This window comes from Epargyreus clarus, unplaced genomic scaffold (genome assembly GCF_041222505.1).
Source record: "Epargyreus clarus isolate Ecla_fem2 unplaced genomic scaffold, WU_Ecla_fem_2.2 ptg000019l, whole genome shotgun sequence".
In the NCBI taxonomy this organism is placed as follows: domain Eukaryota; kingdom Metazoa; phylum Arthropoda; class Insecta; order Lepidoptera; family Hesperiidae; genus Epargyreus; species Epargyreus clarus.
In genome coordinates, this window is record NW_027332227.1 from 13579250 (window position 1) to 13604372 (window position 25123).

At 35.2% G+C, this 25123-nt stretch overlaps 2 protein-coding genes across 2 annotated transcripts; one reads left to right on the forward strand and one right to left on the reverse strand.

The window, feature by feature from the left end:
- The first annotated feature begins 10315 nt into the window (after positions 1–10315).
- LOC140750464 (centrosomal protein 20) lies at positions 10316–12406 on the forward strand. The gene is made up of 2 exons (XM_073083999.1): positions 10316–10568; positions 11919–12406. Exons 1-2 carry the CDS (start codon positions 10473–10475, stop codon positions 12252–12254), a joined length of 432 nt encoding a protein of 143 aa, XP_072940100.1. The 5' UTR covers positions 10316–10472; the 3' UTR covers positions 12255–12406.
- Positions 12407–15943: 3537 nt separating this feature from the next.
- Positions 15944–16927, reverse strand: LOC140750312 (uncharacterized). Its single transcript, XM_073083765.1, has one exon. The coding sequence runs from the start codon at positions 16925–16927 to the stop codon at positions 15944–15946; it is 984 nt and encodes a 327-aa protein (XP_072939866.1).
- Positions 16928–25123: the final 8196 nt, after the last annotated feature.

Below are 25123 nucleotides of genomic sequence, written 5' to 3' on the forward strand. Positions count from 1 at the left end.
ATTCATAAATATATTTTGGATAGTTTAGAAGTAGCAAGCGACCGTGCAGTCCACAAGATGATATGTAAGTGGCTACTGCAGCCTATAGACATTTGTAGCCAATCCCAAATAGGATGAGGTATCTATCTGAGGTCAACCTGTCACACATTACACTTACCACAAATACCTCTCTTCAAAACGGAATACAGCAATACTATCCCGATACTGATCCCGAAATTTTACTACCTTGATTTGTATAGGTATTAATTATATGCTTGTCTTGATTTTTATCCACATTGTTATCTTCCCCCATTGCGTACTGCAAAGTAAATATCCATAAGGACATCGTATTAAGGACACAACGTCAACAATAATTACATGAAATGCAATGAACTTTGCGGACAAGCGTGCTTTTTAAATAACTGCATTAAGTATAGGGTGTGTGCACGCGACGACGGCACGCACGGACCTAAGGGTGTGGTCACATGTGACATGAATTACCGCTTTCGTGCTGATTGCGATTTTTAAGACAGTATTGTAGTCGTAAGTCTTTTTATTTACATTTCTCTATCTCTTCCTAATACTCCAGGATTTCACTTCAGTGAAATACGTGGAGGAAGAAACGGGCTAGTCCTGTTGGATGTTTTTGCTCATTTAATTCCTCCGATAACATACGTATGATTATCAACTTAGGACAATTTGGTCTGATGGCTACTTTATAACTTCTATTGGAGTCATCCGTGTAAATTTGTACTGCAATCGATAGCGTTCGTAAAAAATAAATATTTCATACATTAATTAGTCTCACTGAATATCACTTAGCTAGTATCAATGAGACTTAGTTAAACAATGCTTTAAAAATCACAAGGTTGTCTGTCAATTTGTTAGTAAATAAATAAAATATTTTGATAAACTTTGCAATATTACTGAATTTTAAAAATATTTAATTGTGGTGTTTAAAATTAAAACGAAAATATACTTTTTTTAAATGTCCATCAAAGAAATAACTTTTTTTATAATTTTCTATTATCGGTAAAACAGTTTCACGGTATTACCCTAACTGTTACTTTATATGTAGCATTAGGCAGTTTACCCAGTAACATCGGATTGAATCGGAAATGAAACCCTATCGACACAAAGCACCAATAAAACACAAGTAATTTTTATTTTGTGTGAGAAATGCCATGTTGGTAGTCATTATCATTTAAAATTTTCATAGACTAGACTTTTGATGATCTGCCACCATATCGGTGTAACGTGCAGAGGTACCCAGGTTCGAATTCTTCAGACAGACGTGTAAATGGTGGATTTAGATTTCTGTTCAGTTTGCTTTTTGTTTTATATAACAGTTTGCGTAAATGAAAATTGTAGTCGAGTACATTGAACTAAACTGTGATAGCCTAGTAGCTTATCACTTGTTATAACTGTGGAGGAAAACATTGTGGGAAAACCTGCACGCCATTGAGTTCTTCACACTGAGGGAAGATCCGTGCTCAGCAGTGACAGTGAGCAGGGACAATAATGGATTGATGATAGAAATTAATTTTAATAAATAAAAAGAATCTGTGGCGTTAATTTGGCAGTTTGATTGAAATTATAGCGTCGTACGCTTTAACTAGAATTATTCTATTAAGGTATTTTGTAGGAATAAAATAAATTATTTTATTAATCCGCTCAATTTAACATTAAGATCAAAAAATTACTCCTGAAGCTAGAAATATCTTTGTTTTCATGTTTTTAGATAAAAGACAAGACGTTACTGTTCACCGACTAAATTCTATCGAATCGCCGTTCCTAATAAAGAAGCTATAAGGTGCCAACGTTAGTTACGATTTATATTTCATTGGGGTAAAGTCGAGCTTAAAAACGTGGTAGAACGACTTGGAAGCTTTCCAAAGGGAATGGCCGAAGATTCCTTGATAGTGTGGCGAATAGAACGATAGCGATTTATGTTAAAGACCTTTTTTCGAAACCGTTGCAAATTGCAATTTTACGATCCAGTCCGGTCTCTTACGGAATTGGTTCGATTAAAAAGTAACAATTCATAGTCAACTTTGTCGGAACAGTTCGAATGAGGGCGTATTGTAATTAGTAAAGAATGATGAAGTATCTATATTTTTGGAAATTTAATGTCTAAGTGTAATTATAACTTAGACCTCCTGGATAGCAAATTAATTTCGTGTTTAATTTTATGGAAGAGAAATTTAAACCAGCATTCTTAGTACACCTGATAGTACACGCTCGCCCTTCAAACCAGAACACAGCAGCGTTCAACACTGCTGTTATTACTGTCTTGAATTCCTGCGATGCTTTTAAACTATATGTGTGTTTGTTGATATTTGTAATTTCTTAATTAAAAATATCACATGATATTTATGATACAGATAATTCTACTGTGGGTTCTGTAAAATGGTGGAAGTGCTAAGTAGACCCTTAAATATGCAGTTTTAGTTTTTATCAAAATCGGCCTCGTAACTCCTTTAAGCATTTTTCGCTAATCCTTTTAGTTTCAGATTTGGGCCTGAAGGTCAGTTTGAAAAATTCACCCTGTATATATTGATTTACCGATTTTTACGGAGTGCGTTTTAAATGATGTTGTTAATTAGGATATTAAGAAAGCCTAAAACGTTTAGCCTTTTTTAGAAAATTATGGAAATTATTTTGTTGATTGACATTTAAGATTTCTTTATTTTTATATATTTTGTACATTCCAGCAAACATTTTTTATATTACTTTTCAGTTTTTATAATTTATTAACTTCGTTTGATTTGGTTTCCTGCCATAACTTTTCGTTTCGTTTCGTTTCGCTTCGTTTCATTTTATATGCCAATCTGATTATTATTTTAATAGTACCGTAAACATACAGTAACATAAATGACATAAAACTAGTAAAACATACGAAGCTGTTAGACAAAGTAAAAACGTTTAACAATATTATTGGTTCAATATTCACGTTCTGAAGGCGTGAAGCGAGCCATTTTCCGGCATATTTCGATATCGGCACTAAGTTCCGGCTGACCGAGTTACAATATCCTCTCTACATAAAATCCGTTAGGCGCCACGATTTGGAACTTTCTCAGTTTGTACCGAGGAGTCGTAGATTTGCTTGTAAGTAATTCTGGGTGAGTTATTGGTTATTTTACTGAAGAAACTAGCAGCAAACCAACGCTTTCGTTCTGGGATGGAATGCATTTTAAGCCGTATTTATTAGGGTTATCAGAAGCTATAAAATCAAGGTATTTCTTTATTTAAATCTAACAACTTATCCGGTAATGATACCTGATTACATTGCTTTTTAACTTGCATTTAATAGCCTTACTACACATACTCCCCACACTATCTCGTCTACTATGTATTTAGTATCCTTAGTAGGTATGAGTTTGTACGTTTTTACAAAAATGACTGTTTTTGTTTAGGTTTTGCCCATACAATCTCAATCAGCGCCTCTAGCGGACTGTAGCAGGACTGATATTTTCGTATGTGAGTTTTTATCTAGATCCTGAAAATGATCATTCATCTATTTGATATTCGCCTGGGCTGGGATCGAACACAAAAATCGCTGCGTGTCAGACAACTTATAAATTCACAACGTAGGCCGTTACTTGTGATTTATATGAAAATCTTCCAGAAAAGTCCATGAAAAAATCACGATAGATATCGTGCAATCGCACGTTGATCGCTCAATCGCGTTCTATTCGTATCGTCGTCTTTATAAGTGAAGTCAAGAGACTAAATCTCTACCGAACCAATTTTTGTAATAGCCCATCCGATCATCGCCACAATGGCGCTGGCGACTCCGCCGCGTTCAATCTTGGAGCTTTCCATTGAAGAAATCGCGCGACAACCGATGTTCATTGCGCTAAGTTGTGGGACATACGGGTTCTGAGTTTGGTCAGTAATTTTGAATTTTTTTATTTTTTATTTTTTTTTGCGTCAGTAATAGAATCATAACTATAAATCACTTTGCAAGTGTGACCCAGCCATGTTTTAATAGAGGATTAAGATACAATATATAATCTTTTTTAATCAATTAGTTAACTAGAAAAACAAATAATTAGTGTTTTTTTGGCAAAATACGGAATCTTAGCCACTAACCGAACCATATCGTATTTGAGTGGCCTGGTGGAATATGTTGCTGCCATCCGTCGACTGTTCACAGTTATCAAATTATCCATACATGTTATTTGGACACAAAATAGTTTTACAAAACACTTATGTAACTTACTGACCATTTCCGCGAGCAGTGTGTCAATCAACACTCAGGTGGGTTCGTCAAGCGACTTTAGAACGGCCCGGCCGATTGGCCGATTCAATTTTCTTCGAGAGCCGGAATCCCTCTTGAATTGTCTGCCACACACATCAATGTCAATACGATTATAAGTCCCGAGATAGACGAAGACATGGATATAAATTGCTAGATTTGTCTTTGATGAAAATAATGTTATGGTATCGTTTTTGGATGATGTACATAAAATGTTATAAGTCCAGTGATTCTAGTACATCATTGTGTTTCAGGAATGACGCGATATCATTTCACGCACATTGAAGAACATTAATAAAAGCTTTCTGAAACTCGTCTTTATCAGATTCCAAATGCTTGGTATACTTGGTAGGTACTAACTTCAATCGAAAGAAAGTTCTCGTATTGTTCTGGCAACTTCGATGTTTTCTCAACACATATACGTAAGATATATTCTTAACAGGTATTTTTGAAATATTCGTTTCTAGACTGAGCTTAAGCTCAGTAATTTGAATTAATAGTAAATTGACTCTTCAGAGTTAATAAGAACAGATACAAATAACTAATATCCAACCTTAAGTAATTGAAAGTTTCAAAAGACGTATCCATCTGTTTCAAATCTATGGTTAGAAAGTTATCAGCTTTTGGAGAATTGCAGAGTCGTTTTGATGGCAACATTCAAGTAATAGATCTGACATTCCGTTTAAATTTGATTCTGCGCAAAATAATGGTTACGGTTCATTTGGGACCAAATCGTAAACTTTATTGTAGAATATATATTTCATTAGTTTGTGTCCACGGTGTTTACAAAACCCCTGTTCTATATGGAGTTGGGTACAGATATAGGTGGCAGGCTAGTTACCATCGGGTTCACTACTTCAATGTATTTAACTGTAGAATTATTATAAAAACAAATAACCTGACTGCTTAAATATATAGCCTGTGTCACTCCCACAATTTAGACGAGTCAAAAGACATATACTCTCATATATCGAACTGCGTTAAGTAGTTTATCTAAAATATGAATATATACACACATATATACATATATACTTAGTATTTTTAACAAAATTTATGGTTAATCCTTACCGATCATGCTCTTACGATATTCGTCAGCAATATCCCAGCTATTTAGCTATTACTCACTTGCGGGAAACTTCTAAACTGAAACTGAAACAGTTCAGCTCGAAAATAGCTTAAGTGAAAAATATTTTCATGCGCAAAGTGCTCCAGTCATCGTTATTCTTCATCCCGCTCCTATCGGCTCGTTTGAACAGATGTTTACCTCTAGCGTGACTTACGGGTTCCGCTTAACTATAGGAGAATAGGCAATTTTTGGGGATTACTATAGATGAACGAATAGGCAATTTTTAGGCATCATTTTTTCTATTTTTTGTTAGATAATAGATGATGAATGGTGGGGTGTAAAGCAAAGAGACTAGATTATTTATGTAATATAGAAGTAGTAGATTAACATGCAGTGCAGTTAATGATAAGTGGCTACTGCCGCCAATGAACATCTCTAATCAATCCTAGATAAGATTAGATTCCTACCAGACACTTACCAAGGATGGCCCTCTATCCCTGAAGACTAAGCGGATCACCTCGGAAAAAGTATATCACCCTTACCACACCATTGAAACACGAACAAAGCAGCGCTTAGCACTGCTGTTGTCCGACAGAAATAGGTATGGCGGTTCTACCATCTCCAATAATTCTGAACCTTGGAGGGGTTCCAGCTCCGAATCTAAGATATGCACTTCTGATTCTTCTAAGTTATTTGAAATTAAATATCAGCTCATTTAATGACGAAAAAAAACATTCTTAGGAAAACTACATACCTGAAAATTCCATATTTTTATAGAACTGTCAGGTGACAAATCCCGAACCACAAGGGTAGGAGATCGGATGTCAAACCATAAGGCTATCCTATTACGAATTAAAAATTAATTAACCAACAATTTAGTGACTTGAAAAAAGCTTTCCCTGCAATGACGATTTTGGTCGGTTCAGAAGGAAAGGAATTTATCCTTATGAATTAATGACCTAGATAGGAGATCAAACATCAAGCCACTAGGCTATCCTAGTTCTAAGTTATTGCTAACCTCATAATCTAACGAGTACGCAGGTGAGCTGCTAATGGGAAATAAATTAAATTTCAGTGCATCTTCAGCTCCAATCTACAGCTAATGTGCAGGGAAGCGTCTATTAGATACAGCCATTATATACCTTGTAATCACGTTAAAACCATGCTGTGATATTAACTAATGAGTTTTGTATAACATTACTTCAATAAAACTTAACAATAGTAACGATTATAAATCTTGTTGGATTTTATGATGAAACGCTTAATCATAAGTTATAATCTTTAATTATTATTGGTTTAGTCCTAACACCTGACGCTGAATTAGGTAGAAAGTCAGTCAATTAAAAAAAAATGTGAGCCGTCACGGGACGCCTGGCAGATGTGAAACATCGACATTATTTTGTAAAAGTAATATGCAGAAAAGAACATATTGTGATAGGAACTAAATATGTCATAATGATAAAATAAGATATTACGATTTTTTTCCAGATAACGATGACTATTTATTGAATAAACATTTATTTTAATTATTAAATTTTTGTATTAAATTTTTGTATTATTAAATACAAAAATTTACGAATTTATTTCAAATCGTGACGACTTAATTCGTTTAATCAGTGACTTCACAAAACGCCACACCGTACACACTACTGCATATAGACTGTATATATATCGCCACGGCATGCGTCGCCACGCCAGAAATCGGTTTTACGTGCGGCTATAGATGTTTCACATCAAAAATTAATTCATACAAAATAGAGCCAAATTTGAATATTTTAATGAAAGTTTCATGTCGTTATTGTGGTGAAGTGCTCACTATAACGACTTGAATGGTAGAGGGTTATGATTTCGATTCCCGGCGAGGCAGACATTATACATTTAGATTTTTATAATCATGAATTTAGATATTCTATTTAGTCTGCGTCTAAGTTTTTATAATTATAGACTTTCGTCTCGTGTGTCGAATGTCGCATGCGTCTATAGATCATTATTATTATTTTAGTGTAAGGAGTTAAGTGTAGAAAGCGTTTATATAAAGCGTTATTCATCTTTTCACTCCTTTGGAAACCCGGTTAATTTTCAGTTAGGTATCGAACAAGAGGCATGACAAACGACTTCCATTCCCGACCGTGTTCTGTACCTGTGAATGTGTAACGATCGGTATATTACAGTTGGCCGAACATTTGGATAGGGTGCTGAGAGACGTGGTAGATTAAATAAATTAAAGGTTAACTAACTTGGAGCTATTAAGTCCAATGTTGGACAAAGGTTTAGTAGAAAGAAAGGTGTAGTAGTGCTATGCTTGGTTGTAATGTTTGTGAATGTGTGACGTTCGGTATATTACATTTGGATAGGGCGCTGAGACAAATCATATATTAAATAAATTGATAGTTTGGACTTATTAAGTCCAATGTTGGACAAAGATTTGCTGTTGGTTTGCAGTTGTTTTATGCTTAGTTGTAATGTATGTGAATGTGTAACGATCGGTATAGTACATTCGGACGAATTTGGATAGGGCGCTGGGCACGTGGTACATTAAATAAATTAAAGGTTCCCCAGTTTGTAGCCAGAAAACCACTTGGAGAAGTCGGACAAAGCTATGCATCTCATTTACTTCCGTTATTCTATTATAGCTATTCAGACCACTGTTGGACGAAGGTTTGCTATTGGTTTTATTATTGTCATTATGCTTGGTTGAACACTTAGTGATTGTGTATATTACCGACGTCAGAACATTTCTATAGGGCGCTGAAACACACAATACACTAAATAAATTAGATGTCCCCTAGTTTGGAACTAGCTATAAAAACTACTGTTGGACAAAGGTTTGTTATTGGTTTCATCGTTTTGCTTTCATTATATACTTGACTGTAATGTTTGTGGTGTTGGCTTAGATATAGGGTTTAAACCCATATTAGGATTTAACAGTTTCCTGTTAAATATACAAAAAGTATAAGACAAGTGATACTTTTTTCTTACTTTACATCGTACGTTACGTTTCATTTCGTCTCATTTCGTTTCACTTGATTCCATTCCAACGAGAATAAAAATTAAAAATATCTCATACCGACTGCAAGTTTAATCTGCCTACGTTGATACACGCATACGAGGAAATTCTCGTAAATACATTCGCAGTAATTATTCAACCGTCTGTAATCTGTCAGCCGAGTGAAATACGTGGTTGCGTCTTAAGAAAACACACGTGGCTTGTTTAAGGCTGTTACGGAACATACATTGAGAATTATTGTATTACAGCCTGTTGTGTTACATTGTTCTGAGGGTTGTAAAGGTGTACTTGGAACAGAGCTTTTTGTGAAGGTTTTAAGTTGTAAGGAAATTGTTTTGATAATGATTGCGTATTTAATATATCTTTAATATAAATATTACAGTGTTTTGAATATGAAAAGGAATAATATCTAAAATAAAGCGGTTTGAAATGTAATGTAACAGACTTAATACATCAAAATCCTCTGAGGTATGATAGCTTCTTCTATGAGGTAATCTTTCATATGTGTCATGTTTTAAATTAATTAATATATAAACAGTCAGCATCTGCAACCTTCTAATAAAAGGTATTAATTTACGCTAGTAATAGGTGTGGTAGGTATCTTCCCGATCGAACCATACTGGTTTTACGATCCCTTATTACTCCTAGGGTAAATGATATTTCTAACAAGGATAAAGTATTTTTGGTGGTAAAAAAATCAAATTAAATATAGTATGTTAAACCGCACAAGTAGTGCTGTTTAACGAAAAGCTCACGAATATAACAGTTATGATATTTTAATAGTAATTCACGCTTAAATAATATCATTCGCCAGCAAACAGGATAATCTCAGTTGAACACGATTAATAAAACAACCACAATCATGCCGCCCTCCCCAAACTTCTGATTCACAACCCTATCACGAAATAATTAATTGGATAATAATGGATAAATAATTATATTTCCACCACAATTGTGATGATACGGTCTCTCGTTGGCCGGAAAATTTATATTAAATTAATTAAATATTTACAAATCAATCTTAAAAAGAGATACGATTGACATTGTTTCAATTGTATTAAAATAAGCTTGTCCGGTTTTAATGAAATGCTTATGATATTTTGAATAATGCCTTTGTGCACATTAGTGGCTCTGGTTTGAGTGGTGTGTTATGGCAGACAAAATATGGCATTGTGAAGCATGTCAAATTAAGTACTTGTACCATGTTGTTATAGTTGTGGTATTGATGATTTATTTGTTGTACGAACTATTCTATTGAATTATATTACAACCCGCTGTGGTTCGACTCCGGCGGAACCACCGTCACACCCATTTCGTCCTAATAATAGCATCGTGATGATGCGTTCTAGTTTGAAGGGAGTGGTACGGGAGACATACTTATCCGAGGCATTCCAGCTTACTCCTCAGGGGTAGAGGCGCATTTGTGGGCGACCTCAGGTGGACTGCATGCTCGTCTGTAACTCTTATATTATAAAAAAATATCTAATTGAGATTAAGCGAAGATGACAGATATATAAAAAAAGATTTTAGCATACTACATTTGGAAAGATGTTGAACCAGGGGTATATTTCGCCTGCTACACCTTCTATTACACCTACTTCTAGCATGAATCAATTTTTGCGATTCGGAGTATGGTTGGTGGATTCCGGCTAACTTTATACATACGTGGCGACAATTTTAGTCTTCAGGAGTGGCTACCCATCTGTGATTGCCGACCACGTACTATAAGATGAGCTGCAAGCTTCATTACTACTTCAACAGACTGTCAGTCGTTGAACCGTAAAACTGTCAGGCTGACCTAATGTTGGCTTACATTACCTCTCTCTATTACATTAAAATCTAAGTAGCATAATTTCAATAGATAGGATAATATATCTATGAATAAATCTATATCGTTTCTTGAAGTAATAAAATAATTGAAGTTCTTTAAGACCTATTGAACCGAACTTGTCGATTAACATTTGTCAAAAAAGTATTCATTAAAAATATCACATGACAGTAACTCAATTTTGACGTAAATGATTGAATGAGAGCCGTATCGCGTTTCGTCGGGAAAAAGGCAAATTGGGAAAGAACATCCCATTTAAGAGGTCCTTTCATCTGTTACCTCTTTTATTATATTCAGTATCTCTTTTGGAAATAATTAAATTTCTTGCAAGATGAACGAAAACAAAGTGATATCGGAAAAGGAGCTTTTAGACGCCATAAAAAATCTTTTGAAGAAGAACGGTCATTTGAATAAATTTCAAGCTGAGGTAGGCCGAGATGAATCAATTTTGTGTCGTATTCAAAAAAAAATTGGTTTTGCTCTGTTTCGTGGTGTATTCTTTAGACTTTATCCGTCGAACAGTTGAGAATAACTATAAATGGTCAGCTGTTATGTAGATAATTATGTCTGTCTAATTTCAGTGATATGAAAGAGGATAAAAATGTAATGGATTTTGTTCAATGTAATATTTTTTTCTCGATTTTGATTGTCACGATCCTCTAACTTCCTAAAACAATGCTAAAATACGAGTATATTATTTTTAGAATCTCTGTCTTTTTCCTGCTCCCCGTTTTTCACATACTTACATATATCCTACTATTTTTTATTTTGTACATCAATGTGACCAGGAATTGACTGTGTTCTTCGAATTTACGAGTACGCGTATTTTTTGAGAAAAGATGTAGGGAAGATCACCCACGGCAATTGCATCGGGGCATTTTTAGGTCTTTCGCTAACTCATTGCAAAAAGTACAGGTTTTTCTCATAAGTACGTTAATTACATCTGTGATACTCCTATGGACCAATATGTTAAATTCTCAAACTCTGTAGAAAGAAATAGATCACCGACATCAAAAACGCAATCCAGCCCCGTCGATCCTTATCATACAAAATTATAATCCGGTAAACGACAAATTCGTTAAGCGAGGATTACCTCCTAACCTGAAACATTCAAAGCGTGGGACCAGCTTTTTATCCAATCCTCTTATGTCACGTTGGAACAGCGTAGTTTGCATTAATTAATCGCTCTAATCCGCGTCCAATCTGCGCAAAGTACTAGAACATCGGTACTTAAGCCGAAACGCCGCTAACGTTCAACGAACTTCTAAAATTTTCCAGCTTTTAATCGACCAACTCGAGCTGCTACATTTAAAGAACAGTAACAAATGCACTAGATAAAAGCAAAAAGACCCCGATGGGTTTAGTTCTTTGGATGTATGCACTTTGCTATCTTATCCTACTTGCCATGAGGCTTTCTTAATGGCTGCGAAGCATATTATATGCAAAGTGCTTATCATTTCTGTAATAACATTGCTTTAACCTAAATCTAAATTTTCTTGTGTATTTTTAAACGAGTTTCATCTTTTTTATGAAATTGTTACTGTCCCCTTTTAAAGTATGTACATCTAAATAGTGTTGGAGTCCTACCTTAGATCTGCCTCAGACGCCTGCTACCCTTAAAATAACTCAAATTGACTAGTTTTTGTAAATAGTCTTGAATGGTGCTTGATGAATGTGTAGATACTTTAAAATAAATTAAAATCCCTCACGTAAGTGTATCTATCTTATCATAACCTTATTCTTCGACCGAAGCTTTTATAGTGTCTTTTTGTTGAAGATGCGAGCAAAAGTCACCCAAGTACTCCAAGACAGGCAAGTTTCTCTGAACCCCGGTTACAAGAACTCAGGCGCCCCCGCACCGTCGGAAGAGGTCCTTCTCATCAACGAGCTGGTTCGAGAATACCTCGAATGGAATGGATATCTTTACACTGCGTCCGTGATGTCTTCAGAAGCCGCTATGCCTGGTTCTAAACGATCACGCGCAGATCTGTGTGCTGATGTAGGCGTCAGAGATGATGAGAAGTCATCCGCGCTGCCTCTTCTCTCGAACATCATATCAGCTTACACTGAACGCATTAAGCGCAAGATAAGCAAGATTAAGAAGGAAGTGTAATCCTATAGCTTAAAAGTAATTTTTGATCGTGTTTTAAGTAACTATTATTTGAAGAGCTTTATTTCCATGATAGTGTGATTAAATTTCTTATTGTTGTGTGTTTTTACCTGTTAGAAATGATAAACATTTTGATTATACATATATTCAATATCTTGTAGTCTTTTTTTTAAGGTTTAAAGATTTAAAAGATTTAAAGATTTTATTGAAACAGTAAAAAATTTCACAATTTGTACATTCGTAAACAACTGCAATAGTAAGAACTGTGTCGCAGCCGATTACGCCCCCTCTGAACACGAAGGTAGTTTGTTCCAAAATCTATACAATACGGATAATTATAATTTAGGTAAATATTCTATTACATATATATATTATTTATATCAGAGTAAAATAATACTTTACAAAAATTATTAAGATAGTTACATTATTAACATGTGTTTGTGTGGGTGTGTATGTGTGTGTGCGTGTATGTGTGTGTGTGTGTGTGTGTGTGTGTGTGTGTGTGTCAACCAGAAATAAGTCTCTCAGACTCATCATAAGACAGGTTTTGTAAATATTTTATAATAGAATTTTTGCATTCCCAATGTGAGAGCGGATAAATATTAATGATTTTATTTATTTTATTATAAACAACAGATGCAAGGTATTCATAATGACGTCTTGCGAGTGCTGTCCGACATCTTTTAAATTCGCAGATCGGACGCGGACGTGAACGACGAGTGGTAGAGGTGGTACCCACAAAAGGTAAACTCCGGTGTTTTCGTAGTATCAATTGACGAATAAACAGTTGTCTTACTGTTAGGACTTTGGCAATTTTATATATTTCAGAGGTAGGGAATAGAATGGGTTTGGCGAACATTACCTTGAGCACAGCCCTTTGAGCTCTCTCTAGTCGGAGAAATTTAGCCTTCCCAGATCCACCCCAGGCCGTTAAACAATATGACAGAATAGATTGTACTAAAGAAAAATAAACTGTTTTTAGAGTTTGCTGATCGACAATAGCTCTCAGGTTTTTAAAAATAAATATCAACTTTCTTACTCTAGCAACAGTTGCCTCTATCTGATCCTTCCAAGTAAGCAAACTATCAATTTGCACTCCAAGATATTTAACAGTGCCAGCTCGGGCTATGGTGGTACAGGAACAGGAGCTGTCATTGGATAAGCATCGATGGGCACGAACACAAAAGGATTGGTTTGGCAAGAATGAAGCATTGATAGCGAAGGTGGTGAACTGCGTCTTATCAAGATTGAGAGTTAAAAGGTTTCTGTCTAGCCATTTTATTACAGTTCTCATCGCTGTCTCAGCATAATAGCTTGCTTCTTGCCAATCGGAAGCTTGTATGAGAAGAGCTGTGTCGTCAGCGTATGAGAAAATCGTACATTGATTTAATGCAAGGTTGCACAACTCGTTGACATAAATTAAAAATAAGGTCGGTCCGACCACACTGCCTTGAGGCAAACCGGAGGTGATTGATATTTGTTGACTAGTATATGGATGAATTTTTACTCTCTGTTTACGGTCGCTCAGGTAACTCTTGAGAATTTTGAGAACAAGGCCTCGTATTCCAATGTGCTGTAGCTTATTTACCAGAATAGGGACAGAGACAGTGTCAAATGCCTTAGAGAGGTCTAAGAAGATACCAATAGTCTTGAGCTTACAGTTGTGATTAGACACAATTGTGTCTATTAATTTTAAGACAGCATCCTCTGTAGATTTTCCACGACGAAAGCCGAATTGATTTTTAGAAAGTATAGCAAAAGTATCAAGGTATTTTATCAGTCTGCTGTTTAGGATTTTCTCTAATAACTTGGATAGTGTTGTCAAAACGGAAATTGGTCTGTAGTTATTGACGCTGTCTCTGTCTCCACTCTTGTAGATTGGATGTACAAGAGCCTCTTTAAACACAGCGGGAAAAATTCCGGTGGAAAAACAAAGGTTAAAAACATGAGTTATAACCGGGACTAGTTGTTGGCGGCTTGCTTTTAATAAAGACGCCGGGATGTTGTCCCAACCAACGGCGCAGTTTTTAAGTCCTAGGATGTAACGCTCTACTTCATCATTGTCAGTTTCAATTAAACCCATAGAATTAACTACCGAATTACTTGAATGGGTTGGGAGACAATCGCTCTCGTGAGAGGTCTGGAATTTCGAGGCTAGCTCTCTACCAATACTACTGAAATAATCATTGACTTTGTTTACAGCTATCTCTGGTTCATTATTTACCTGCAGAAGTGCTTGAGCAGAGGTTGACTTGCTGTTGATATTGGTAAGGTTTTTAATCAGCTTCCACGTAGCCTTAGGGTTATTCTTAGCCTTTTGAAATTCTACTCGTTCGTAGGCTTGTTTAACAGTTTTTAATAAATGTCGACAGTGGTTTCTGTATCGTTTATAGGTTATTTTAGACAATTCATTATTAGGATCACTTTTGTAAAGTTTGTGCAATCTATCACGATTTCTAATGCATCGCAAAAGACCCGGTGTCATCCAGGGTTTAATTATTCGCTGTTTACTCGGGATATGTACAGTACGTGAGTGAGTTTTCATAATATTCATGATGGTGTTAACTAATGCATAGGCTGCTATTTCAGCATCAGTCATAGCTAATATAAATGCAAAGTTCATTTTTTCCAACTCATCAACACATGCAACTTCGTCAGTAAGAGTTTTAGTGCTGGCAGCTTTACTCTTTTTGATTATACCGTTGCAGCTTAAAATGACCGGGGCATGATCTGTGATAGAGGAGTCAATTACAAGTGTTACAGCAGGGGACTTCGTTTTTAAGAGAACATGATCAAGACAGTTGTTATTTCTAGTAGGGAAGGTATGAGCAGGTAGCATGGCATGTACAGCAGCGAGGTTCAGGTAAGTATCTGCGTTCGGGTCCCCATTCATCGGTATTATATTAATATTTATATCTCCGATTAACGCAACAGTTTTAAAATTTGTGAGGGATTTAAGTGTGTTATCTAAAGATGCTAGAAAATCTGACACATTCCTAATAGAGGGCGAGCGATAGGTAGCCAGTATAGCTAGTTCATTCCTGAACTTCAGGACAAGGCAGTTAGCATCATTGAAAATCGGTTTAACTACAGTACATGCTAAGTCAGCCCTTACGTAAGCCACAACACCATCATTTTGGTTACTAAAATCACTTTTGTAGGAAATGTAGCCAGGGAGAGTGGGCAAGCAATGACATTTACTGAGCCAGCATTCTGTTAGAACAAGAACATCGAATATTATATTAATTGATTTTAGTAATACTTGTAGCTCACTAAAGTTACAGCCAATGCTTCTTATGTTGAGATGTATTATTGAGAACGAGTCATTTAGTTTTGAAATGTAATCCAAACAATTTTCAGGCGTACAGACAAATGATTGTGAGACGGATATTCCTTCAATATCCTTGTTTATTTCAACTGTACTATTCATTTTGAATTGAGTAGATAACGAGAGTCAAGTGCAATTTTACAGATGGATAATGCAAAACGACAAATGAATTATTGTAACATGATAAATGTAAACGATACAGAGTCTGAAAGTTGAACTGATTGTGTATTGGTGAGTATGTGAGTGAGTTATTACACTGTGTTACTGAATGGTGAGTAAATGTGAAGTGAAATGAAATAAAATAAGCATTACATAAAATTAGGAAAATGTGGCTTAACATAATTATGGAACCATTTATAGATAGTCACAAATTACAAGTAGATTTTAAATTTACTAGGTCCTGATCACTCCTAATAGGGATAGCTTTAGAGCCTTCCTTTTTTCGTAGAAAAATTTTCCCATGTGAAACCCAACAGTGGTCATAGGCATTTGTTTTTGCATATTCCTTGCTTAGGTAGAGAAGTCTCTTCATTTTCGGTGTTAAGTTTTCAGAAATAAAAACTGGTTTGCGTGTGCCTTTGATGCGTAGAGTTTCAGTGCTAAATTTGCTCGTTTTATTAATCTTATTGTAGTCCTTGTATTTGCGTATGATAACTTCTTTAATAAGCACGCTTGTGAAGTCTACGATAATGGTTTTATCTTCCGAATCTTTTTTGGTTATTCGGAACACATCTCTTATGTTGTTTTGGTCAACTTGGGTATTTAAGGCTTGTGCTATAGATGATACGTGCTTGAGAAGGACCTCCTTTGTTTCACCGGCAACGCAAGGGATATTTTTAATTTCGATACAAGAAGCACGTTTGTGGCGTTCCAGGCTCTCCAGTTTTTCTTCGAGTTCCCGAATATGTTGTAAGTCTTTGCATCTATCAGATTCCAACTTTTCTATTTGTGACTGTATGCACTCAAATTTGTTTGCAAGGAAGTCGGCAGTATTTTGCATAGCTACATTTTGAGTCTTAATCTCATCAATTGACGCCGAAATTTTTTCCATTTTTGCATCCTGAGAACGCTGATGAGCTTTAAATTCCTCAAACATAGACTTCATTTCCAACATAAAATCATTAAGTTGGGTATCAGTGCAGACAGATCGCTTACGTTTGGCACGTTGGGTAACATTAAGGGCTCCACAATCTAACTCCGCTGCTGTTCCGGGCTTATTCAAGTCCGGTTCAGAAGCGCAGTGGTGAAGTGTTTGCGATAGCGCAAAGTTCGGGGCTGATAGCACGCTCATTGGCTCTTGTGTTATGCGTACTTGCGGTGAAGCGGGAGGCGTGCGTCGAAGAGGCATGTCTTATATATTAATAATATAGATACTGGTCACACACCACACTGGTCAAACGTTAGCACTACGCACTACTATTGTCTATGAATATGGCGTTTAGTCTATAAGAGTACCAGGCGCTTATAAACGTGAGACGCTACGCACTAACCGGTTGGTCACGAAGTGATGTGCAGATCCGTGCTCCTGTTGGTTGCTGCTCGTGCAGGGCGGCGCGTACGCAGATATCTGGTGCAGTGATTCGCTCTTGGAGTGCGCGCAACAGGTTGCTGGCGGAGCTTGTTACTTGCGTTGACGTGAGCACTGGACGGTATTAGCGTAACTCCTCACAATTTATGAGGTCCTATTTTTTTGACTCGAATTAAATTTTGCAAATTTTAAATTAGATTTTTAAACAAATTTGACAATAGTTCACAAGACGTCTACTCGTAACCGAGGTCCGGGAGGAAGTTTACATTATTCTTTACATACTTTAACACAAAAAGATAAGTATGGTTTAGCATAAGCAAAGTAACACACGAGTGATAATCGCAGACCTATTAATAATCAACTTCATCGCACATCTAAATGAATGAGCAGAATATCGAATACAGTCAACTGTCCATTAAAAATAACGGTAAAGAAACATTGAAGTTCCCGAATGTAAACCGAAAACCCAAGAACCGTACACGAAACTAAAACATTTTGTGTCAAAGGAATAATTCATTAAGAGAAAAACTTGTACAGCAAAGTTGCCTTACCTAAGAAGTTTTAGCTGACAAGGCGAGGAAAAACAAGAACGGTTTACAGTTTCAAGTTATTGTTTGTGGCTGTCCCGCCGTATTTTCTTTTTAAATGCAATCCTCTTATTTTTACAACGTTCCTAAGAAAGCAATGGGTGTATACTGGGAGCTGTGTTGTTTTGTTTCGTTAATACTTGTCTTACTCGTATCTTGTGATATGTGGTGATCAGGATTACGGGAAATAATACGATTCTTCATGTATTTATGGAACATGTTGTTTTGGAAATTATTATCAGTATCGTCTACTCAGTACAGTTTCATTACTAAGTACTGTTTTTTTACCAAGAATTTTACTTACCATCGGTCTATTTGATGGTCAATGATAACTGTCGACCATGAAAACAAGTAATGAAGACAAGACAAGACAAGATTCTACCAAAAGTCGGCTACAGATGCGTCGCTACCGTTGAGTACTAAGTTGAAAGTTTTTATTTTGATTTTTAACATTGCTGTTATTAGACAGAAAGAGGTATAGAAATGGTGACCCCGGAACCACAAAGGTGAACCACTTGAAATGTTGTTAAATACATTTTTACCTATCCATCCATATGTCTAACACCATTTAAACGCAAGCTATTTCGTATTCAATAAATTAACTTCTTGAGACGCAGTTAAGCTTTTCCTCACGGGGATTTCCTAACATTTTAACTTGAGCTCCAAGCAAATTATTGTACTAAATCTGAAAAGTTTTAACTCTGTTGCGCTGGGGACCAGATGGTTATTTTAACTTCGTTTCATTCTATGGCGACGCGCGAGTGTTAGATTGGACCCAGTTAGTAAGGCATAAAACTTTTACTGTGGGCTACAGTTATTCATTCTAAAATTCTGCGGTATATTTATTATTTCATAGCATCGGTTATAGATATAGTTAGCTGTTGAGTAACATCCGTCATTAGTAATCAATCTATCCGATTTTTACCTATCTAAGATAGAATCTGATCTGATTACTCTAGATATTTGATCATATCTAAAGTGAATAAATTGTCAAATGTACACTTTTAGTTTACAAATCATTAGACAAATAAAATATTAATAAATCACGTTTGACAGATTCGTTGTTACATACATTGCAATATGTAACAGCTGTAGATTTACAACAATATAAGCACCAAGCTGTGAAAATTTCAACTCGTCACTCTTTATATATCATTAAATAACGAAATGAACAAACCTAAACACACATCTACAAATAAAACATATAACTTATACATGAAAATAAAAATTACAAAATGACCATTCATATAATAACAAACACACTTCAAAAGCTTAGTTTCAAGGGTTGATTACAGACTAAATACCCGGAATTAGGGCCTTAAAACGAACCCTTATGAAATTATCATAATAATATAAACAACGGAGGTGCGGGGTGCGGATTCAATTCCGGTAATGGGGACTAAATCGAAGGACAATTTTGTACGGCGCTATGGTTGACAAAGCTAGAATAAATGTTTTTATTCTATCTTTGTTAGAATTTGAACATAAACTTTTTCATAATCAATTTTGTTTTAATGTGTAACTAAAATTGGCAAAGTGAGAGTTGGTTTCACTCGTTTTGTACCACCACATACCCTTTTTTTAAGAAACGTCTACATAAGAAGTCACTACTTAATATGTTTCAATAGGTAAAGAAACTATTTACTTTTTACATTCTTATTTTTAGCCGATGTCAAAAAAAGCAAGAGATTTTAATTCGATGGCATCTTTTTTAAATTTGTTGTTATAATGGCCATAGTACGAGTATTACCCACTTTGTAAAACTGACCATCTGTCTGCCTATCACATAACTCTATCTCTTAAAATGCAATACATAAACACTTGAATTGTTTATACATTGTCATGGCCGTTTTATGACCCATTCACTTCTGAAATTATGTGATAAATATTCCACAACTTATTTCGTCATTGTCAACCCTATTTGCAATAAGCGTTGCAAGCGGTGGCGTGACGGAGGTACCAAATTGCAGGTATACAAGTAACATAACAGACAATATTTCACAATCAAATTGTTCGATAACAAACGCCCGTGCTGTAATAAATTGCGTTTGAAATGGCTTTGAATTTTGTCTTTTTTGCCCTTTTGATGATTCACTGGGTATGCCCAAACCTAGGGATGTCAATTGAGGGTTCGAATGTCATGAATTTGCTTTCCATTTTTTTGGAATAGCCTTTCGAAGCCTGTTTAATTTATTCAACGTTTACTGATACGAAAACGCTGATAGTCTAGTATGAATTAAGGTAAGGCGTAAACTCCGCGGTTTAGTTCTGAGTTACATAGTAATTTTTGAAATAATGAAATATAGGTAATTTGTTAGTAGATCGTTTAAGAAAAGCTCAGGATCCTTGGAAGTGGTAGAACCCTTTGTGGTTCGATTCCGACTGTACGACCAACACACCTATTTTTGTCTAAAAATAGCAGCGTTAAGCGCTGCTTTGTTCTGGTTTGAAGGGTGAGTTAAGGAAGACATACTTTTTATGCATTCCAACTTAGGGGTAGCGCCAAATCTGTGGCCTAACTCAAGTAGGAATCTAATCTTATCTGGGGTTGATTTCAGATGACCATGCATGGACTGCATGCTCATCTCTTACTCCTATATTATATAAAAAAAAACTTATAATTTACAAATACGCTCAAACAAGTAGAGGTACATTTAGTTTCAAAATAAACTTTGATGGATATTTTGTAGAAGAAAATTTTAATTTTGTACAATTAAAAATAACTTTCTACTTCAAAGTATCAGACAAATTGGCAAAAGCTTTTAAGTACAGCGCTGCACTTGAGTAATTTCAATATAGACGGTCTCCACATGTTTTGCGAAGAATAAAAGCTAGAGCTTAGTAATCTTAAGCTTTTCTTATATACTTTGGTATTGATTGAGACTTTCTCTGTCTTCACTTAATATATTTCTGATTATTAATAACGGCAAATGTTGTGTTACCATATAAATAAAAAGGTTAAGGGTGAACAACCCTTATCACTTAGCGGTATTAAAAATAGATAGTAGCCGATTCTCAGACCTACTGAATCTAATATATAAAATTCTCGTGTCACAGTTTTCGTTGCCATACTCCTCCGAAACGGCTTGACCGATTTTGATGAAATTTTTTGTGCTTATCCGGTATCTATGAGAATCGGCCAACATCTATTTTTCATCCCCCTAAATGATAAGGGTTGTTCACCCTTAACATTTTTCGGGTCAGCTAGTTAGCATATAAAATTAGGTGAAAATCGGTAAAGCCGTTTCGGAGGAGTACGGGAACTAACATTGTGACACGAGAACTTTATATATAAGATATGGTGCAGTATGTGCAGACTTAAGTGCAAAGGTGTGATAGTCTAGTTGTATGAATATCGACCTCAACTCGGATGTTCGGGGTTCGAGTCGCAGGTTTGATTTCTCAATGAATTATTACGAGCTATAAAGACAAAAAAATGTAATGAGCTCTGAAAGTTCTAAAAAAGGTTCTAGATTATTATGAATTGTTATTGCGTGTGACTTCACGACGATTTTCACTGTTCCTTATACATTCATCATCCACGCTCAGTTTAAATACCTCAAAATTTATTATTTTTGTTGTACATAGAGAACTATTAACTATTATCTTCAAAGGTTATCGTCTGAACTCAAGCAGTAAAGCTTAATAAGATATTTTATCGTAAACATTTTACGTCCTGCAATTTTATTTTACAATCCCTAATCTTTCATTTGGAAATTCAAGGTTTATTAATATCGTTTAAGTTTATATGGTTTTTGGATTATAATTCCTTGGATCTTAGAGTTTTAGTCTTTGAGTTCAGTTAAGCTACTAAATTTGATATAACCAGTATATTTCCACAGGAAAGATACTCTCACATACCTATTTCAAGCCATAGATTAGTAAAGATTACTCACTCCTACCAAGAAAATGAAACCAGTTTTGAGAATTGAAATAGTTGCGTAAAAAAATGTTCCCACGTCTTCGTGATAAAATGTCCCTAAAATATTTGATCGTTTTCGTGCAAACATAAAAACTCATACTAAGGGTACAGTTAAAACGTCTGCCTATATGGAGTTGGTTACAGATGTTCATGGGCATTGGTGACCATTTACGATAAGGTGGAATGCATGTTCGTTTGTCACTTGAGACATATAAAAATATTGTAAATGTGGCTAGGTTTTCACATTCCTAATTTTTGTAATCCTTAAATGTTACCTATTATATTCTATGAACAACTTGACTAAACAAAGCAGTGTAATGGAAATTTGCCAAACACGAGGTGTTCTATCAAATGGTCAAGTTCCATGTCCAAGTGTACTCCAAGACATTAGATGCAGTCTGTAACTAATGTTGTGGGCATTAGCGCTCTCGTGCATTTACACATCACGACTACCGACGTCACGACGTCACGACTAGGTAGGATTGTTCTCACAAAAAAATGATTTTAGTTGATATTATTTTATAATGATACTGAGGTAGCAAATGAGTCCATAATGGGAAGTAAGGTAAGAATTCTACCTGAGGTCGGCCACAGATGCGTTGCTACCATTAAGGACTAAGGAATCGCCTCGGATAAGTATATCTCTCTTACCACATCGTTCAAATCAGAACACAGCAACACTAAACACTGCTGCTATTAGGCAGAAAATTATCTGGCGGTGGCGTATTTATGTGTCATTCTCTGTTTTTGTGTCATTTTTTGCTGATTTACGATGTGGTTATCATGATATTTTTCAAAACTACTTACTTATCACTAGCATATTCTAAAGGTACGCAAGATAGACATATTGTATCATCCAAGGAAAAATAAAAGCTTAATGCAGACACCGAACGGTACACAATAAAGGCACTTCCAAATTTCGCCGGACAAATCGCACACAGACATGACCGATCTTGCTTACATTTGTTGCTATCGACATCTCCGTCGTAAGTTAAACGTAGCATCGATTAATGTTGCATTGAACCTGCTAGACGTAGATTTACAGACAAATCAGGGATCAAGGATTAAGAGCTAGTAGAATCTCTCCGTGTTTAGAGAACGTTGACGTCACTAAATAAGAAAGTTATTACGTGTATTAGTTATTCCTTTTCCACAAGATTTCTGTCATTAATGTTCATTAACTATGTCTACCTAATACTTATAATATTACTTAGGTAGGTCTTGCTTAACTTATTTCTGAACATCTATTTTACATAACATACCTATTCCTGCTTTATATAGGAATTGTTCTCTACTTCTCAAATACAGCAGTATTTGAGAAGTAGAGATAAAGAAGAAAGCTATATATACCATCATAACATTCATAACACCTATTTCTGTCTAAAATAGACTTTGTGTGATGTAATCGTATACTTATTACTAGCTTTTAAAAGTTACTCTACTTTCTATCTTGCCTGTAAAATCTTGTCCATGTCCAGTTTGCAAGAATAATTCAATTGATTTTTACAGTAATTATGTAACAGACTTGGTTAGCTGATGTATTCTACTTAACGAAGTAAAATATACCACAAGACTTTTATAATCAATTATTCAGCACTCATCAAGCATCTACGCATTAACAGTAAATACGTATTAGCCATTAGTCATTAGCCAACATTACAACAACACAAGCCAAAGAAACAGGCAAAGAACTTTGTGCCAAAAGCTCGATCAATTAAGTAAATTATCGAGCGACACGAACTTTGTAATTGGGCGAAACTCGAAATTCGAGCGAACACTTTATTAGAAAACGTACAAAAGACGTAGTTAATAGCGAATGTGCAAACGCAAATGTAAAGGAATAACGGGATTGTTTCAGATGAGCGATTTTTAAGGGATGCCGGACCGATAATAAATATGCGGAATAATTTCTATTATCTGTTATTGTTTATGAAATTGATGTGTTAATCCTGAAATTAAATTGAATTGACAAAGAAGTAAGCAGGCTTCCTGTTAAGAAGAGGTCATAGTCGACCGTCGTGAAATCAATTCCAAATTATATTGAAGTAGTATTATTAATGTGAAATATTACGTGAGATAAGATATATATGCGTTTCTAGCTCTAAGAATTAGGTAGGAATGGTTCATATAAGTGATTGTGTTTTATCATACCTTTCAAATTACTACACAGCAGTGTTTTGTACTGTAGTTAAAAAGCAGAAATAGTTGCAGCGATAGTTTCTCCGTAGACGTAATATGAAGGTCTTGCATCGTTAGTTTTATAGTGTAAGTCAAAATATAATACAAATGAGACATCAAGCTACCTTAATCTAATATCCAAGGGTACTCAATGACCTAAATTAATTTTTTCCTGACCGTTTCTATATTTCAGTAAGCGGCTTGACATTTTAAGTCAATTGCTACAACTTGTAATAATGCTCGCCATTCGAATTACGTTCCCCTTCACAGATAACGATCAGGCAAAAATAGGATAAGAATCGGTCGTCAGAAAACGCCCTAACGTTTTGAGCAGAACATAAAAGAGCCAAGTGAGCCAAAACGTTCACAATCACGAACAAAGTTCAAAGGTTTCAACTTTTCATAAAGACCGCTCTTCCTTGTATCAGCTCGAACGTGAAAGATTGTTTTATTAAGACTTTAATAAAATAGAACCGTTTACTGTATTAGGATAATGGTTCGAGTCTGAAATAAATTCTTTCCTTATCACTAAGTTATAAGATCGCGTCTTTTGTGAATGTTATGAATTTTTCGTAATTCTCTTAGGAGATGATAAAATGTTTTCAATTTTATTTCTTGTAACGTTATTACTATGATATACCTGTTACTTATTATTAAAATACTTTTAGCTCAACATAAAATCTTTTATTTTTAAGTCGGGCTCTTAGATACAAATGTGTTTGCTTGAAATGTTCTGCTTTGTGAATATTTTACGATAAGTAGGATATTTTCAAATAATAAGTTATTAGCTCTACTTATGAATAAACTAGGTACAAAAGTATCTTAAATTTCACTACGAAAAATAAATCGACACCCCTTACAAATTTCGTGAATTACTTATCTAAAAATTTCTAAATAAAATTCTGAAATATTTTTATATTATGGAAGTACGTTAATAATAAGTAAGTCTTTCCTATGTTTAAAGTTATACAGACAGCGGTAACGAATGCCAAACTTGATTTCTTGAAGCTGATTAGGCATTAGAAATAATTAATTGAAGCATTTTATTTAATTACCAAAAATATTTCCAAAGAAATCGTGTCAAATTACAAGTCCTAAAAACTATTAATATCAGATTTTAATCAAAAGTAATTTATTCCACTTGCGTTTCGAAACAAACCTCGCTCTGTCCAAGTAGATTTCAGTTTTCCGATTGTTTCCCAAATGAAAATAACGGGATCTATACGATATGAAATAATCACATTGCATACCGAGCTTTCCCGAGGGCGGCCGAGGGTGAAACTTGAACGCTGAAGCCAAAGTCAAAGCAACGGGCTCAGTTTGCCGCCG

Coding starts and splice junctions, on each gene's coding strand:
- LOC140750464 (XM_073083999.1), top strand. CDS start 10,473: ATGAACGAAAACAAAGTGATATCGGAAAAGGAGCTTTTAGACGCCATA. Junction 10,569..11,918: donor TGAATAAATTTCAAGCTGAG/GTAGGCCGAGAT, acceptor TTTTTGTTGAAG/ATGCGAGCAAAAGTCACCCA.
- LOC140750312 (XM_073083765.1), bottom strand. CDS start 16,927: ATGCCTCTTCGACGCACGCCTCCCGCTTCACCGCAAGTACGCATAACA.